Source organism: Garra rufa, chromosome 18 (assembly GCF_049309525.1).
Source record: "Garra rufa chromosome 18, GarRuf1.0, whole genome shotgun sequence".
In the NCBI taxonomy this organism is placed as follows: domain Eukaryota; kingdom Metazoa; phylum Chordata; class Actinopteri; order Cypriniformes; family Cyprinidae; genus Garra; species Garra rufa.
The window spans coordinates 40,305,145-40,324,455 of NC_133378.1; the positions used below are offsets into that span (position 1 = coordinate 40,305,145).

Here is a 19,311-nt window from a genome sequence, read left to right on the forward strand (position 1 = left end):
ATCTATCTATCTATCTATCTATCTATCTATCTATCTATCTATCTATCTATCTATCTATCTATCTATCTATCTATCTATCTATCTATCTATCTATCATGGTGAGTAGTGTATGTACAGTATGATGTCTGTGTATGTTGTCTAAGTAGGCAGCTCACTGGGTTCCTAACAGATCCTGTATGTGTAGGGTGTTTGTATGAATGTGTGCTGGCGCTTTGTGCTTCACCTGCTCTCATCTTTCCATTAACAGAGCGACCCCGCGGCCGCAGAGGTCAGTCACACGCGACCTTTAATCCGGGAGTCCACACGGGACAACACCGCCGCCTTTCACGCACCACGGCAAAAAAGCGAGGTCCGCACCATCCTGCTTTCCCTCTCTCTTTCACTGTCTCTTTACCTCATCCTCTTTATATTTCTTCTTTCTGCTGCCCATTTTCCTATTTGCTTTGCTCTCTCATTCAGATGGAGGCATTTCAATTGTGTTTCCTTTTGTTTGGAGTTTAAGCACAGGGGAAACCGTCAATGTTGATGATAAATAACATCCTCATTCAGCACTTTTCTGCTGGAAAACATGTCTTTGACAAATCTCAATGCTACAGGGCGTTTATCACGAGCAGCTCGCAGATGACAGCGGATCGGCCAAAGAGAACCGCTTGATGTACAGCGACTCCGTGCCGCGACGGGTCGGGAGCTTCTACAGGGGTCAGTCACGTCACATTTATGCAAATGATGCTTCTGATATTAACAAATGTTATAGACAATGAACAAAACCAGAATTATTTTCATTTAATTTACTTTATTTAATTTTATATTTTATTTAATTTGATCTAATTTGTTCTTTAATGAAGGCAATTGAAAAGTTCTGTTCCCTGTACTGTAGTCACGTTCTGTAGTTTCATGCAGCGCTCGATACAGTCTCTACACTGCAGGCGCGATGCAAATCAAATTAAATTGCTCCCATTATAATCAACAAAACTGTCAACACTGCATGTGTCATAGTATCTACTGCGATACAGTCGTTGCATGCCAACTGTGTTGTAAGTACAATGAAAAAACAGCAAAACAAATACCACTTTGAATAAAATGCATCAAAACGGTTGTTGTTCTGGAAGAGAGATCAAGTGAGAAGTAATGCAAAATTGCTAAATAATTAGTTGCTTTGTGTAACACTTTCTTTGTAAAGGTCATTGGTGGATCTCAGAACATTAATCTCATTAATATGTTGATGTTTTTCTGTTTCGACCAGTGCCATCTCCCAGACCTGATAACTCATTTCACGAGAGTTCAGGAGTCACGATGGACAGCAGTCACAACATACATCAACCCTCATATGACCCATGGTGAGAATGATGCACAAACACACTCTATTACTGACCTACTGTAAATACTGTGTGTTAAATACTTCATATGTGCTACTATTATTTAGCCACACCACAATTTAATTTGATTTTTTTTTTTCAGTGACAATGTGAAATTAACAATATGTGACCCTGCACCACAAAACCAGTCATAAGTAGCATGAGTATATTTGTAGCAATAGCCAAAAATACATTGTATCGGTCAAAATTATCCATGAAAATATTTTTTAAATTTCCTACCGTAAATATATCAAAACTTACATTTTGATTATGCATTGCATCCGTCTGTCTATCCATCCATACGTCTGTCTATTTATCTATCCGTCTGTCTGTCCGTCTTTCTATTTGTCTATCCTTCTGTCTGTCCATCTGTCTATCTATATATCCTTCCGTCTGTCCATCCATCTATTTGTTTATCTATCTATCTGACCTTTCGTCCGTCCATCTATCTATCTATTTGTTGATCTGTCCGTCTATCTATATTTCTCTTTTTCTCTCTGTCTGTCTGTCCGTCCATCCGTCTATCTATCTGTCCATTTGTCTCTCCGTCTATCTGTCCATCTATTTGTCTATCCGTATGTCTGTTTGTTTATGTCTATCCATCTTTCTATTTGTTTATGCGTCTGTCTGTCCATCTGTCTAGCTATATATCCTTCTGTCCGTCCGTCCATCCATCTGTCTATTTGTCCATCTATCAATGTGTCCATCTGTCTGTCCATCTATTTGTCAATCCTTCTATCTGTCTGTCTATCTATTTGTCCTTCCGTCTGTCTTTCTGTCTGTCTATCTGTCTGTCTGTGTATCAGTACATGTGTCCATCTGTCTGTCCATCTATTTGTCTATCGTTCTGTCTGTCTGTCTTTCTATCTATCTATCTATCTATCTATCTATCTATCTATCTATCTATCTATCTATCTATCTATCTATCTATCTATCTATCTATCTATCTATCTATCTATCTATCTGTCTGTCTGTCTGTCCTTCCATCCGTTCATGTCTATCTGTCTATCCTTCTATCTGTCCATCTGTCCATTCGTCTCTCTCTGTCTATCTGTCTGTCTGTCCGTCTGTCTATTTGTCTATCCTTCTATCTGTCTGTCTATCTATTTGTCCTTCCGTCCGTTCATCTGTCTATCCTTCTATCTGTCCGTCCTTCCATTCGTCTCACTCAGTTCGTCTGTCTGTCTGTCTATCCGTCTGTCTGTGTATCTATCCATGTGTCCATCTCTCTGTCCATCTATTTGTTTATCGTTCTATCTGTCTGTCTATTTGTCTGTCCATCTGTCTCTCTCTCTCTCTCTGTCTATCTGTCTGTCCGTCTGTCTATTTGTCTATCTGTCTGTCCATCTATTTGTCTATCGTTCTGTCTGTCTGTCTGTCTGTCTGTCTGTCTATCTATCTGTCTATCTGTCTGTCTGTCTGTCTGTCTGTCTGTCTGTCTGTCCTTCCATCCGTTCATGTCTATCTGTCTATCCTTCTATCTGTCCGTCTGTCCATTCGTCTCTCTCTGTCTATCTGTCTGTCTGTCCGTCTGTTTATTTGTCTGTCCTTCTATCTGTCTGTCTATCTATTTGTCCTTCCGTCCGTTCATCTGTCTATCCTTCTATCTGTCCGTCCTTCCATTCGTCTCACTCCGTTCGTCTGTCTGTCTGTCTGTCTATCTGTCTGTCTGTGTATCTATCCATGTGTCCATCTCTCTGTCCATCTATTTGTTTATCGTTCTATCTGTCTGTCTATTTGTCTGTCCATCTGTCTCTCTCTCTCTGTCTATCTGTCTGTCCGTCTGTCTATTTGTCTATCTGTCTGTCCATCTATTTGTCTATCCTTCTATCTGTCTATCTTTCCATCCATCTGTCTGTATTTCTGTCCGTCTGTCTATTTGTCTGTCCATCTATTCGTCTATCCTTCTATCTGTCTGTCTATCTTATCTGTCCTTCCGTCCATTTATCTGTCTATATGTGTATCCTTCTATCTGTCTGTCTGTCCATTCATCTCTCTCCATCTATCTATCTGTCCGTCTATCTATTTGTCTGTAAAAAAAATTTGACCCATATGACTGGATTTGTGGTCAAGGGTCACTTATAATAATAAAAAAGTGTCGCTTTTCTGTGCTTTGAATGAACAAATCATTGAACAAAACATTTATTTTAATAGCCATGAGGCAATAAAGGCTAAGGCTTTCAATTTTTTTTATGAAATATTATTAAAACTGTAATATAAAAACTGTAATAGTATATAAATGATACTAAAACTGGAGACATAAGTTTTATTAAGTGTGTCTTGTTTGATTAGGACGGGGTCTGAGACGCGGGAATTGAGCCCTCCAGAGCCCACCAAAGAGAAGGAGAAACAAGGCTTCTTCAGGTCCATGAAGAAGAAGAAGAAGAAGAAGTCACAAACCGTGAGTCTGTCTCTGTGTGTGTGTGTGTGTGTGTGTGTGTGTGTGTGTGTTGTGTTTTATGTCTTACAGTTTACAGTATGTGTAAGCGACTAGTAGAGTGTTAACCCAGCCCGTACACCAGACCCATGACCCGACTCAACTCATACTGTCATATTTTAAAATCAATAGTCAAGTCAAGTCACCTTTATTTATATAGCGCTTTTAACAATACAGATTGTGTCAAAGCAACTTCACAGTATTTAAACAGCACAATAATGTGTAAGTAAGGCATTATTGTAAACAATCAATTTTCAGTTAAAGGCGCTTCATCAATGAATTCAGTGATATCATCATCCAGTTCAGTTCAAATAGTAATAGTATATATAGTTCAATACTTCATCCAAATATTAATTTTGTCATTATGTATTAACTCAGTTATTTCATTATACATTTCCTGTTATTTTTTGTAATTTGAAGCCATATGATAGCTTTATGTGAGGAAACTGCCCAGAATGTAAGTCATTATTTACTGAAAATCATTTTTCTTTAAAACAAGACCAAAACAATTTGTGAAGATATGAGCACTTTTAAAATTAAAACATAAAATACAGTATTAATAATAATTTTTATTGTTTTATAGTTAATAATTTAACCCATAATCAATGATAAAATTGTTCTAGAGAGTTAGAAGTTATAGTTAGATTAGTCTGTAGGGTTATTGTAATGAACTAAACCATTAAAAAGTTTGTTTGTATTTATTTATTGATTAAAATAAATAACTGTCAAATCAAGTATTTGAAAAAAAATGTTATTTCAGCTAATTTTATAGTTTAACTTGAAGTACTAATATAACCAAAATTTAAAATAAAATAAAAATAAACTATATTGACAAAAAATGTTAACAAAATTAACAAAAACATTAACAAAAAACTATATTAAAAATAAATGTTAAATGTTAAATAAACATCAATTGAAAAATAAAATGTTAAAAAAGCTTCAGCTTATGTAGTAAAATAACAAACTAAAGCTGAAATATAAATTAACAGAAACTATATAGACAAGGAACTAATAAAAGTGACCTAAATTTAACTAAAATGAAAATAAAAAAACTACTGCAAATATTAATAAAAACTATAAAATAAAATTGTCATGATATCAAACCTTTTAAAATAAAATTGTAATATTTACTATTTACTATATTAACTCTAAAATGTATAAAAACATTTAGAGTTAAAAAATCTTTTGAGGTAATTATTAATGAAACTAAAACTGATATAAACTGAAATATAAAACAAAAAATAAAAACTATATTAAAAAATCAATATTAAATGTTAAATAAACATGAAAAAAGCTTGAGCTTAAGTAGTAAAATAAACTAAAGCTTAAATAAAAATTAACAGAAACTATATAGACAAAAATATATAGGCTAATAAAAATGACAGAAACTAAATTTACAAAAAAATTAACTAAAATTAAAATGAAAATGTCAAATATAAAAACTACTTAAAATATTAATGAGAACTATATTAAAAATACAAAAAAAATCTAAATATTAATAAAAAAATTACTATTTAAGTCAAGTCAAGTCACCTTTATTTATATAGTGCTTATAACAATACAGATTGGGGCAAAGCAACTGCACAGTATTTAAACAGCACAATAATGTGTAAGTAACGCATTTACTATACTTTTATACTTTTATTTTTTACTATATTAACTATATTAGAAATTTAAAGTTAAAAACTTTCAGGTAATTTAATAAAACTTTAGTTCAACTTGATGTACTACAATAACTGAACCTAAAGCTGAAATAAAATTAACTATAAAAAACTATATAGAAAAAAATGACAAACAAAATTTACAAAAAATTTAACGAAAATGGAAAATACAAAAACTACTCAAATATTTATAAGAACTATAATAAAAAATAAAAAACTAGAAACTATATAGACAAAAAACTAATAAAAATTACAAAAAAAATGAGCAAACCTTTACTAAAATGAAAATGAAAATGGAAAATACAAAAAAAAAAATCTAAATATTAATAAAAACTATATAAATGGATTGTGATGATGTGCCTTATAGATTGAAAACAAAATATGTGACCCTGGACCACAAGACCACAGTCATAAGGGTATTGTTTTTTCTTAAATGAAATCACATATTAGGAGATTATATTAGGATAGGACAATATTTGGCCGAGATACAGCTATTTGAAAATCTGGAATCTGAGGGTGCAAAAAAATCTAAATATTGAGAAAAGTTGTCCAAATGAAGTTCTTAGCAATGCATATTACTAACCAAAAATTACGTTTTGATATATTTACAGTCTTTACATCTTTATGGAACATCTTCTTTACTTAATATTCGTATGATTTTTGGCATAAAAAAAAAAGATAATTTTAACCCATACAATGTATCGTTGCCTATTGCTACTTAAGACTGGTTTTGTGGTCCAGAGCAGGGTTGGGGCCATTCATGAATCGAATTGAGAATGAATGGTAAATTCCAATTCACTTCCTGGAATGGAATTGGAATGGAATTGCATGCAGCTGACAGAAAATGGAATTGGAATTGAATTGGAATGTCAGGAAACAGAATTGAAATCAAATAAATTCCACTTAATTCCACTTGAGTTGCTAAATAAAGTAATTTGACTTGATTTGCTTAATAGTTTACAGTACAGTAAATATTGTAAATCACATAAACAACAAACATATGAAAGAAATACAAAGTACTGTATGCTTAGAATGTTAAGCATGATCATTTCACATGCCAAATTTCAGGAACTTATGATAATTCGATGCAATAAAAAGTGAATGAAATACATGAATGAACATTTGTTTGTGAGTTGAGACATATGTGACCCTGGACCACAAAACCAGTCTTAAGTCGCTGGGGTATATTTGTAGCAATAGCCAAAAACACATTGCAAGGGTCAAAATTTTAGATTTTTCTTTTATGCCAAAAATCATAAAAAAATTAAGTAAAGTTCATGTTCCATGAAGATTTTTTGTAAAATTCCTACTGTAAACATATCAAAATGTAATTTTTGATTTGTAATATGCATTGTTAAGAACCTAATTTGGACAACTTTAAAGGTGATTTTCTCAGTCTTTTTTATTTTTTTGCACCCTCAGATTTCTGATTTCAAATAGATGTATCTCAGTCAAATATTGTCCTATCCTAACAAACCATACATCAATAGAAAGCTTATTTATCGAGCTTTCATATGATGTATAAATCTCAGTTTTGTCAAATTTAACCTTATGACTGGTTTTGTGGTCCAGGGTCACATATATTATGTGGTAATCATATATTGAATGTATAGTACATCCAGAAACGTATCACCGCTGTCATTCAATTATTAATTCATAATGTACAGTTCTCAGTTTTATTTTATTAATTTGCATTTGATCAACTCTATTTCATACATTACTTGGTATTTGTTAAGCATCATAAATAAAGTTCAAATGCATGTCTCTAAATGCAATCGCAAATAAATGCTCAGAAACAGCAATAAACGGAATTCAGTGGAACTTCCCCAAATTGAATTCCACTTCCTGTAATTCCAATTCAATTCCAACTCTGTTTCCTGTAATTGTTGTTGAATTCAAATTCCAATTCAGTTTCATTCTTTGAATTGGAATTGTTGAGTTCATTCCTGAATTGACCCCAACCCTGGTCCAGAGTCACATACAGTGCAATATTTGTCCCTAATCAGACACAAAGCCCAGGTAATTGATGAGTGTGGAGTGGAGTCGGGTTGTGGATGTGCTGTTGTTGGCCGTTGTGTCTCTGTGTGAGTTTTGTACTCTTGTATTGCAGACAGACGCTGATGACGAGCGAGGTCCAGTCATGAGGAAAGCTCTGTTTCCTCTCTTTCACTCTCAGAGGAGCTTCACACGCAGCTCCTCTGAGAGAGAGCGTCCCCTAGTGGCCACACCAATGGTACACACGAGTCTCACACTTACAGTCCGCCGTCCGTCCCGCCGCTAACACAAACTGAAGCGCTCCCGCTGCATGATTAACAACACTAATCAGATATGCTGAAGTGGGCTGGGTGCGTGTCTCCTCATTGGCTGTCAGATCTGTGATGTCATCATGTCATTAGAATGACTCCGCCCATATTTGCATTCTGTGATTTGCATGTGAAGGTGTGAAAGTTTTCACTGTAACAGACTGAAGTTAATACAGGAGCACATGTTCATGTCATATTACAGCCCAAAATCTAAAGAAAAACAAATCGTTTTAATTTCTGAAATGCAAAAAACAATTACAAATATTATTGTAAAATGCAGTTACAAGTTGTATCACACAGTTTTTGTGTACTGAATTTAATTTATAGAGCTTTTAGTTCACAAAATAATGTTCAAACATTATTATATTATATATTTAAACTAGGTTTACCCATGAAAAATATAATAATAATAATAATAAATTGTTTTTACTGTTTGATCTGCTTAATAATCATCATTATCATCAGAATTATAAAACGTAAAATTAATAATATAAAAATTTATATAAACTAATAGTAATAAAAAGTAATAATAATAATAATCTTCATATTAAGTAATATTAAACAAAATAATAATATGATTGTAATAATATTTTATTGTATCGAATTTGTTTGTTAATAATAATAATCATTATTATAACAACCATCATCATAAAGCATAATATTAATAATAATATTAATAAAAATAAAATTAATAAAGCATTGTTCAGTAATCAGAATTCAGTAATTCTAATATAATAAAGTTTATTAGAATACATAGTAGAAACAATAATATTATGATAATGTTGTGAAAACAACAACAATATAATAATAATACCATCTTGATCATAAAAATAATGTTAATAATATTATTGTAAAGTGATGTTAAAAATAATAATAATATGCTGTTGTGGAAAGCCACCAGTGTTTTTACTGTGTCTAATCTTTTTAATAATAATAATAATAATAATAGTAAAATTCATACAAACTAGTAATTAATAGTAATAAAATAAAATTATATTAAAAATAATATGATGTTGTGAAACACTATTAGTGTTTTTACTGTATCTAATTTGTTTGTTAATAATAATAATAATAATAATAATAATAATAATAATTTGTATTATTATTATAATAATCATCATCATTATAAAACATAATATTAATAATAGTATTAAACTTAATTTTGTGTTCAGTAATCAATTAATAATCAATAATTTAAAAAATCTGGTTAATAATAATAATAATAATTGTCATCTTAAAATAATATTAATATTAGTTATCAGGAACAATAATAAAATAATAATGTTGTGAAATCTGGTTAATAACAACAATATAACAATTATCATCTTTATAACAAAAAATGTATATAATTAATAATAATATTAAAATAAAGTCATATTAAAAAATTATAGTAAAATGATGTAATGAAAAGCCATTAGTGTTTTACTGTGTCTAATCTGCTTAATATAATATAATAGCAATATAATAAATAATATAAAAATAAATATTATTATTATTATCATCATCATAAAAGATGATATTAATAATAATTTTTAAATTTAATATAAAAAAGTTACATTTTTAAAATCTGTTTATTTAATAATAATATTAAATTCAATATTATCAACAAATCTAACTTGGTTGTTAATAATAATAATATTAATTATTATTATTATTACCATCATTAATATTAATATTAAATGTAAAGTTATTAGAAACAATAATAATATAAGTTGTAAAATCAATAATCATCTAATCATCTTTATCATAAAATATTAATAATAATGTTAATATAAACTAATGTTAAAAAATAATAAATAGTTAAAATAAAAATAGGATTTACTGTAGTAATAATAATAATAATAATACAAATATATACCAATAATCATAAAAATAATATTACTATGAATTTTAATATTAATAAAAATAAAAATGTAAAAAATATTAATAATAATATTAATATAAAGTAATGTTAAACATAATAGTGTTTTTACGGTCTAAACTGCAAAATAATATAATAATAATAATAAAAAATATAAAGTAATAATCATAAAAGTAATAGTAATAATAATATTAATAAAAATAAAAATATTAATAATAATATTAATATAAAGTAATGTTAAAAATAATAGTAATATGATATAGTAAAAAGCCATCAGTGTTTTTACTGTCTAAACTGCTTAATAATAATAATAATAATAATAATAATAATAATAATAATAGTCATAAAAGTAATATTAATAATAATTTCAATATTAATATAAAGTAAAATTTAAAATTAATTAATAATATAATGTTGTGAAAAGCCATCCGTGTTCTGTCTCTAATCTGGTAAATAATAACAATAATCATCATCATTGTGATAAAATAATATGAAAAATAATATTATAATTAATAATCTAAAAAATATATATGAAGTTTATATATAAAGTTATGTTAAAATAATATTGCTAATTATTATATTATCATTATTCAGAAAAGAATCTGAATATTTGTCAAATCCATGTGCAGTTGTGGCCAAAAGTTTTGAGAATGACACAAATATTAGTTTTCACAAATTTTGCTGCTTTTGAACTGCTTTTAGATCTTTGTTTCAGCTGTTTCTGTGATGTACTGAAATATAATTATTTTTTCGGGATTAAGTTCATTTTCATGGCAAAGAAGGACTATGCAATTCATCTGATCACTCTTCATAACATTCTGGAGTATATGCAAATTGCTATTCTAAAAACTTAAGCAGACACTTTTCCAATTTCCAATATTTATGTAATTCTCAAAACTTTTGGCCACGACTGTATGTTAGAAAAACAAGTAATCTGCTTCTTTGTGGGGCTGTTTTGTCTGTGGTTAGTCTGTTAGTTGTAGTAGTCTCATGTGGAGATGATTGACAGCGCTGTGCTGCGTGTGATTGGTCAGGTGCCGAGTGAGGGGCCGGATCAGACGCAGATGCTGAAATCGTCCCGCTCGTACGTTCACCAGGGCAGCAGACATCGCACCCGCAGCCGAGATCGAGAGCGCAGTCGCGACAGAGAGAGAGACCGAGACCAGGATCAGGAGCGAGAACGAGACGCCGACTGGCCCACAGACAGAACGCATGACACACACTCTCAGGTTCATACATGTGCATTTATACACCTGATAGACATACTATGACAAAAGAAAGTAAATAGATGTTCATATGCATTCATAGAAATAAAACAGTTTTTGGAAGAAGTCTCTTCTGCTCACCAAGACTGCATTTATAAATAATGCATTAAATTATGTAAATTATATAAATACATTCTATAGAAAAGATTGTTTTTGATTTGTCTATATTCTGTATTAAATTACACATTATGTAAATTATATAAAGAAATTATATAAAAAGATTTTTATATATTCTGTATTAAATTACATATGAATAAACAATACATAAATGTAAAAATAATTAAATAAATTAATATTTATTTATCAGTAAAGCATTAAATTATATATAAATTATGTACATTGTATAATTATAAAAATTAAGTCTATAAAAAATTCCGTTTTTGATTTGTATACATTCCGTATTAAATTATATATATAAGGATATATATATATATATATATATATATATATATATATATATATATATATATATATATATTTAGTTTTATAAATAATGCATTAAATTATACATAAATTATGTACATTATATAAATAAATTATATAAATTATTTTATATATTCTGTTTTAAATTACATATAAATAAGCAATACACATGTAAAAATATATAGATGAATTAAGAAAATATATTTTGATAATGTATTAAATTATATGTAAGTTATGTAAATTATATAAAAAGATTCATTTTTTGATTTGTGTATATTCTGTATTAAATAACATAAATACATGTGATATATAAATGATAATGATATATAAATGTGTGTGTATATGTGTGTATATATATATATATATATATATATATATATAAAGAAAATATTTATTTTTTAATTTGTAAATAATGCATTAAATTGCACATAAATTATGTAAATTATATAATGTCTACGAAGAGATTCAGTTTTTGATTTGTATATATTCTGTATTAAATTACATATACATAATGTATATATTTTTTAAATGTTTGTATTGCTTAAGAAAATATGTACTTTATATGTAAATTATACATAAATTATATACATTTGATAAAATATATAAATTCTATAAAAATATTTAGTTTGCTTTGTCTTTGATTTTTATATATTCTGAATTAAATTACATATAAATAAATGATATTTACATTAAAAAATATATAAATTAAGAATATTTATTCTTTATTAAATTTAAATAATGAATTAATTTATACATAAGTTATGTAAATTATATAAATAAATGATATAAACTTTTTTATTTTTATGTATTCTGGATTAAATTACATATAAATAAATAAACAATACATAAATTTGTAGCTAAAAAAAGAAAATAATAATATTTTTTTGATAAATAATGCATTAAATTATAAATTATCTAAATTGTATAAATATATAAGTAAATTATATAAAAAAATGAAATTTTTGATTTGCATATATTCTGTATTAAATTACATATAAATAAATTATATATGAATTTAAAAAAAATATATAAATTTTATATATATATACTGTATATATCGAAAAAATATTATAAAATTTTTATAAATAATGCATTAAATTATACATATTTTTAAAAAGATTCAGTTTTTGATTTTTATATATTCAGCATTAAAGTACATCTAAAAATTATATATAAATGTACAATATTTTATATTTAACAATGCAGTGAACATTCTATGCTATGTTTTTTTTTTATATTTCTCTCTCTCAGCCTCTGAAGTCTTTACGCAAGCTCCTTCATCTCACCACCTCCTCGTCCTCCAACCAAACCTCGGCAGATCTCCACTACCCCCTGCCCTCCTCCAAAGGCGGCGGGAGTTTCGTGGAGCCTCGCGGCCTCGCCTCCATGCAGCCCAAGGGCCGTCAGGCGGCGTACGGAGCCTCGGGGCCCCTAGATTCCGGCTGGCACTCCAGCGCTCTGGGACGTCCTGAAGGAAACCCGTATCCCGACCAGCTGACCTCCAAACCGGGCCCGAACGGCTTCGCTCGCCACTTTCGTTCACGTTTGCCAAACCTGAATGACCTTAAAGAGACGGCGCTGTGAGTCGGACTCACGGCGGCCCCCGACGGACCTTACTTTCTTGCGTGTTAAGGGTAGGCCTATATGTCTTTACGTTTTTCTTTTGAAGTTTTTAATATTTGATAGCACTTCTTATATTATTTATGTACTGTAATCACTGTATTTTTTTTGTTATCAGATAACTACAGTCTAAAAGCAGATGATATAGCTCTATGTAAATGGGAATATATAAATGTATAGCACTGTACGTGCGGCTTTAGTTTCTACTCTGGTTGTAGTATATAAATATATCGGATTCTGCATAGTTACTCTTATATTTGGCTAAAGGTTCGAACCATTCATGTATAGATGACAGTATTGACCTTTATTTTATAGTTAGAGAATAAGACTACAGTATATATAGGTATTACGACTTTGTCTTGAAGTATTTTCTGTTTACAATTCAGTGAATATCAGTAGATATTAAGAGTAACAGTAATTACCGGTAAGAATGCCTGATTTTATGTCTCTGTGCCTCCCAGATAGCGCACGGATGTTGCTTTAAATGTCATGTTTATGTAGAAATTCATTCTTAAATGTTGTGAATGTCATTCTAACACACAACAGGGACGACAAACGCTTTGAAAGAAGTTTCTTCTGCTCACCAAGGCTCTATTTATTTGATTAAAAATATAGTAAAATTCTGAAATATTTTTACAATTTTAAATAACCATTTTCTGTATGAATATATTATAAAGTGTAATTTATTTCCGTGCTCAAAGCTGAATTTTCAGCATCATTACTGCATTCTTCAGTGTCACATGATCCTTCAGAAATCATTCTAATATGCTGATTTGCTGCTCCAGAAACATTATTAGTGTTGAAAACTAGAGGTCGACCGATATTGGTTTTTACCGATACCGATAGCTAGGTTGGACCACACTGGCCGATACCGATTACTTAACCGATAGTTTTTGAAAATGGATACTGAACAGCATTTAAAATAGCGATTTACTATTTTTTTTTTTTTAATACTAAACCATACTTTGTAAATGAGTACAAATATTATTTATTATATATTGATCATTAAAGTTATTTCATAGTTATTAATGTTAACAAAATATAAGTAAATGTTGAAATTAACACCCTCTAACAAGGAACAACACTTCTATTCTACAGCTTTCATTAATCTTAGTTGATGTTACAAATGGACTCATTGTCATCTTTACATTTTTACAATATGTAAAATTGCAGGTTCTATGCTTTTTGTTTATATTTGCCATCTTAAAATTAAGATTCAATTTAATTACGATTTTCAATATCACCTAAATATAACCATGCGTCTCATTCTCAGTTTTCAATGCACATGGCACCATTTTCATATAAATTTTATATTGTGCAAAAATTACTTTATTTTTTCTTTATTATATAAGCAGGCTACTTTTTTTAACATTTACTTATTTAAAATAAGCTTTCTTTAAGTGTCGGCAAGTTTACAGAAAATAGTTATTGTTTTTTCTTCTTCGTTGATTATAACTGATGAGATCACAGACAGTCGCTGCTTTAACTGGCTGCATTCAAACGAATGCACAGATTTATTTCGATGTATCAGATGTTTTGTCCTGCTCTGAAAGCATAACTGACTGTGTGTACATCGAAAGTATTCGGTATGAGGGGCCGTATAGGCCATAATTATTGAAAGGCCTCTTACAAACACTAGTGAAACGAAAAACATTGATAAACCTTAGTGAAATTCATTCATATGCATTACTGAAAACCTCTTACAAACACTAGTGAAACGAAAAACATTGAAAAACCTTAGTGAAATTCATTCATATGCATTACTGAAAACCTCTTACAAACACTAGTGAAAACATTGATAAACCTTAGTGAAATTCATTCATATGCATTACTGAAAACCTCTTACAAACACTAGTGAAAACATTGATAAACCTTAGTGAAATTCATTCATATGCATTACTGAAAACCTCTTACAAACACTAGTGAAAACATTGATAAACCTTAGTGAAATTCATTCATATGCATTACTGAAAACCTCTTACAAACACGAGTGAAAACATTGATAAACCTTAGTGAAATTCATTTATACACATAACTGAAATAAGTGAAGATTTCAGTAGAGGATGAGAGAGCTAATTTCACTTGAAACGGAAGTTGTGTCAACACTTCCGCTTAATTTGGCGCATCCGCTTCGTGGAGGTTAATCGTAAATTGTCCGAAGCTTTAAATATTTTTAAACAACATTTTATCATCGTCAGGTACAATTTCGAAAGTGGGACGACACCGCACGATGTTACGGAGCTCGCGCCGGGTTGATCTGTCATGGCTCTGTGACTGATCGCGCGGGGAGGACGTGTTCGCTTCGATTCACTGACAGCGCGGAGCAAACAGTTCATGGCTGTTGGTAGTCTGAGTTGTCTGAGGCTTTTCATATTTTAAACAACATTTTACTGTCGTCAAGTACTCTGTTAGTCCTCTGGAGGAGCGTCCAACATTGTTTAGCACGTCCAAGTGTTTATTTTTGTAGGCTACTTTATTGTTTTTTATTTAGTTAGTTTATTTTAATTTAATTTAATCTGCCAAAAACATGTTTACACCTACGTACTCTTTAGTATGTTCCATATTTCCACAATGAAAAAATAATGAATAATGTCCTGGAAGAAAATTACGAGTGCTTTACAGCTTTCCAGCCCAAAGCAGGTAACACTACTATTTACATGTAGTAATGATGATAATAATAATAATAAAAAAAAATTGAACACATGAACTCTAAATGTTCGCCCTGCGCTGTCAGCGAATCGAAGCGAACACGTCCTCGCTGCGCGGTCGGTCACAGAGCCATGACGGATCAGCCGGGGGCGAGCTCTGTAACCATAGATGTACATATACATAGATTCCTCATTAGCGACTGTTTCTATGGGCCGTTATGTGTAAGCCGCCAGCCATATTGTAGCGGTCAACTCGACGTCATTCACCCATAGATCTATGTAATTGACCATAGTAATCACTGAATATTCGAAATGCCACAGTCCTGCACAGCCGTTGGTCTGCGAACCTATAGTATGGCGAATGACGTCAAGTTGATCGCTGCAAAATGGCAGACGCATCTACGTGCTTGGAGCGGTCCAATGGGGTATCTACGTATAAATATCTATGTCTGTAACATCGTGCGTGCCGTGTCTTCCCACATTCGAAATAGTACTTGAAACGATAAAATGTTGTTTTAAAATTTTTAAAACTTCGGACAACTTAGACTAACCTCCATGAAGTAGACGCGCCAAATTAAGCGGAAGTGTTGACAGCTTCCGTTTCAAGTGAAATTAGCTCTCATCATCTACTGAAATCTCGACTCATTTCAGTTATGCACATGAAAGAATTTCAGTAACGTTGATCAATGTTTTCACTCGTGTTTGTAAGAGGCTTTTCAGTTATGTGTATAAATGAATTTCACTAAGGTTTATCAATGTTTTCACTAGTGTTTGTAAAAGGCTTTTCAGTTATGTGTATAAATGAATTTCACTAAGGTTTATCAATGTTTTCACTAGTGTTTGTAAGAGGCTTTTCAGTAATGCATATGAATGAATTTCACTAAGGTTTATCAATGTTTTCACTCGTGTTTGTAAGATGTTTTTCAGTTATGTGTATAAATGAATTTCACTAAGGTTTATCAATGTTTTCACTAGTGTTTGTAAGAGGCTTTTCAGTTATGTGTATAAATGAATTTCACTAAGGTTTATCAATGTTTTCACTAGTGTTTGTAAGAGGCTTTTCAGTAATGCATATGAATGAATTTCAATAAGGTTTATCAATGTTTTCACTAGTGTTTGTAAGAGGTTTTCAGTAATGCATATGAATGAATTTCAATAAGGTTTATCAATGTTTTTCGTTTCACTGGTGTTTGTAAGAGGTTTTCAGTAATGCATATGAATGAATTTCACTAAGGTTTATCAATGTTTTTCGTTTCACTGGTGTTTGTAAGAGGCCTTTCAATAATTATGGCCTATACGGCCCCTCATAATTCGGAAATCCATGTGCATTTAACCTCATCTGCAAACAAGCTTTTTAAGACGAACAAACACAAAGAGAAAGTGAAAGTCCGTCAGTGCGCGAGTTTAGTGCATCTAATAGTACTGCATTACAAACGACAGAAATGAATGCATATCTAAAGTAAAACACTGCGATTGAAAGCTCACACTAACAAACAATGCACACGTAGCTCAAAGTGCAAATTCTGTGCAACGAAGCCTGCCGCGTTTCTGGCGCGCACACGTGCCATGTGCGGGAAAAACACAAGCTCAACCGGACAAAAGTGCAGCGCTGTGTTGCGCGGACAACTCGCAGGTATCTCTCTCACAGACACACAAGACGCGTCGCGTGTAGTTCAAGCAGAAATCTAAAACAGTTTTTAATCACCAAACGGACAAATGTTTACCTCCAGAAAGATAAAAAAAACAGCAAAGGTTAGTCTAGAGTGACAGATTAAACGGAAAGAGAAAGTGAGATCTATATCGTTAATTGCAGCCATTTCAGAAACAATGTCTTTTATGTTTTACATTTATGTTTAAATATTATTTGTTTGTGTTTTGTTTCAGTTTAATATATTAATTACGAAAGAAGTTTGTGTTATTTGTAAATGTCGGACGTGGTATGAATAGGACGAAAAAACGCCGGGAGAATTGGAGAGGGTCAGACACAATTTTTGACCACTTCGTACGTTTTTATTTGTGGAAAATCCCTCTTTAAACGAATTTCGTTTTGTATAATTTTTATCTTAATTTCTAATATATATTTTTGTTGATCAGAGTTATTAAAATCAAATAAGAACAGGAAAATGGCATTGTGAAATGAAGTGCGTAACAAGATGCAAGCCTATGCTTTAAGGGCCTGAAGAAAAGGCTAAAACATAAACTATAGTTCTATATGAACCATACAGACATTATTAGCGCTACAGAAATACAAATATTTTGCTGAAATGCACAATACTCAATCTCACAGCCCAGGGTCAAGTCTTTATGAACATTAACAATGATTTTGGACAGATATGATGTAATGTAAAACTATGGCGGCTGTGACTCGGCAGGATTCTTTCGGCTGAATGAACACAGTTTGCTTTGTCACATTGCATCTTTAAATCTACAACTTTGCTGGCTAAAAATATGACTATAAATCAATACAAATATATGGTAACAATCCTGACATTAAACATTGGTCTGGGGCTTAACCTCTACTCTAAGACAGCGGAGCATGAGCGCTTCAGCAAAGAACGCAACCTGGAAAAACTATCGGCAAGGGTTTTTGCCGATAACCGATAGTTCGGCCAATCAACTATCGGTGCCGATTAATCGGCAAAACCGATAGATCGGTCGACCTCTATTGAAAACATTTATAATGTTGCAAATGTCATCAAAGAAATCTGAAAAAAAAAAAGTAATTGAGAATATCAGCAAATTAGAATGAAGACTGGATTTTGATCACAGGACTAAATGACATTTTACAATATATTCACATACATACGAACATATTTCAGAATTTGAAAGTTTCTTCTGCTCACCAAGGCTGCATTTATTTGATTCAAAATATAGTAAAAACAGTAAAATTCTGAAATATATTTACAATTTGAAATCTGTGTGAAAATATTATAAAAATAAATTTATTTTTGTGATCAAAGCTGAATTTTCAGCATCATTACTGCAGTCTTCAGTGTCACATGATCCTTCAGAAATCATTCTAATATGCTGATTTGCTGCTCAAGAAAGATTATTAGTGTTGAAAACATTTATAATGCTACAAATGTCATCAAAGAATACTAAAAAAAAAAAGAGAGAAAATCAGACTGGATTTTGATAAGGAATAAGTTACCTTCTACAATATATTCAAATACATACAAACATATTTAAGATTTTAAAAGACGTTCTTTCTGCTCACCAAAGCTCTAATTATTTGATTAAAAATAAAAAAATTCTGAAATATTTTTACAATTTTAAATACCCAGTTTCTTTGTAAATATATTGTAAACTAATTTATTTCTGTGATCAGAGCTGAATTTTCGATGTGAAAATATTATAAAGTGTAATTTATTACTTTGATCAGAGCTGAATTTTCAAGAAACATTATGGGTGGTAAAACATGTATAATGTTACAGGTGTCATCTAAGAATCCTGAAAAAATAATCATACTTGAAATAATCAGCAAATTAGAATGAAGACTGGATTTTGATCACAGGAATAAATTACTTTCTGCTCACCAAGGCTGCATTTATTTGATAAAAATATAGTAAAAGCAGTAAAATTCTGAAATATTTTTACAATTTTAAATAACCATTTTCTGTATGAATATATTATAAAGTGTAATTTATTTCCGTGATCAAAGCTGAATTTTCAGCATCATTACTGCAGTCTTCAGTGTCACATGATCCTTCAGAAATCATTCTAATATGCTGATTTGCT

The 19,311-nt window shown here is 30.6% G+C and overlaps 1 protein-coding gene across 3 annotated transcripts in view; it reads left to right on the forward strand.

The window, feature by feature from the left end:
• Window positions 1-13,720, forward strand: part of LOC141291001 (cyclin-dependent kinase-like 5) — an 87,755-nt gene extending 74,035 nt beyond the window's left edge. Inside the window, exons 12-18 of one of the 3 annotated variants that reach the window (XM_073823157.1) lie at window positions 248-349; window positions 597-699; window positions 1,244-1,337; window positions 3,648-3,756; window positions 7,564-7,686; window positions 10,652-10,846; window positions 12,557-13,720. In XM_073823157.1, the coding sequence (XP_073679258.1) occupies window positions 248-349; window positions 597-699; window positions 1,244-1,337; window positions 3,648-3,756; window positions 7,564-7,686; window positions 10,652-10,846; window positions 12,557-12,889 (1,059 nt within the window). In that variant the 3' untranslated portion in view covers window positions 12,890-13,720. The remainder of the gene's footprint in view (window positions 1-247; window positions 350-596; window positions 700-1,243; window positions 1,338-3,647; window positions 3,757-7,563; window positions 7,687-10,651; window positions 10,847-12,556) is intronic. The other 2 variants (XM_073823159.1, XM_073823158.1) reach the window with 2 other exon arrangements.
• The last annotated feature ends 5,591 nt before the right edge of the window (window positions 13,721-19,311 follow it).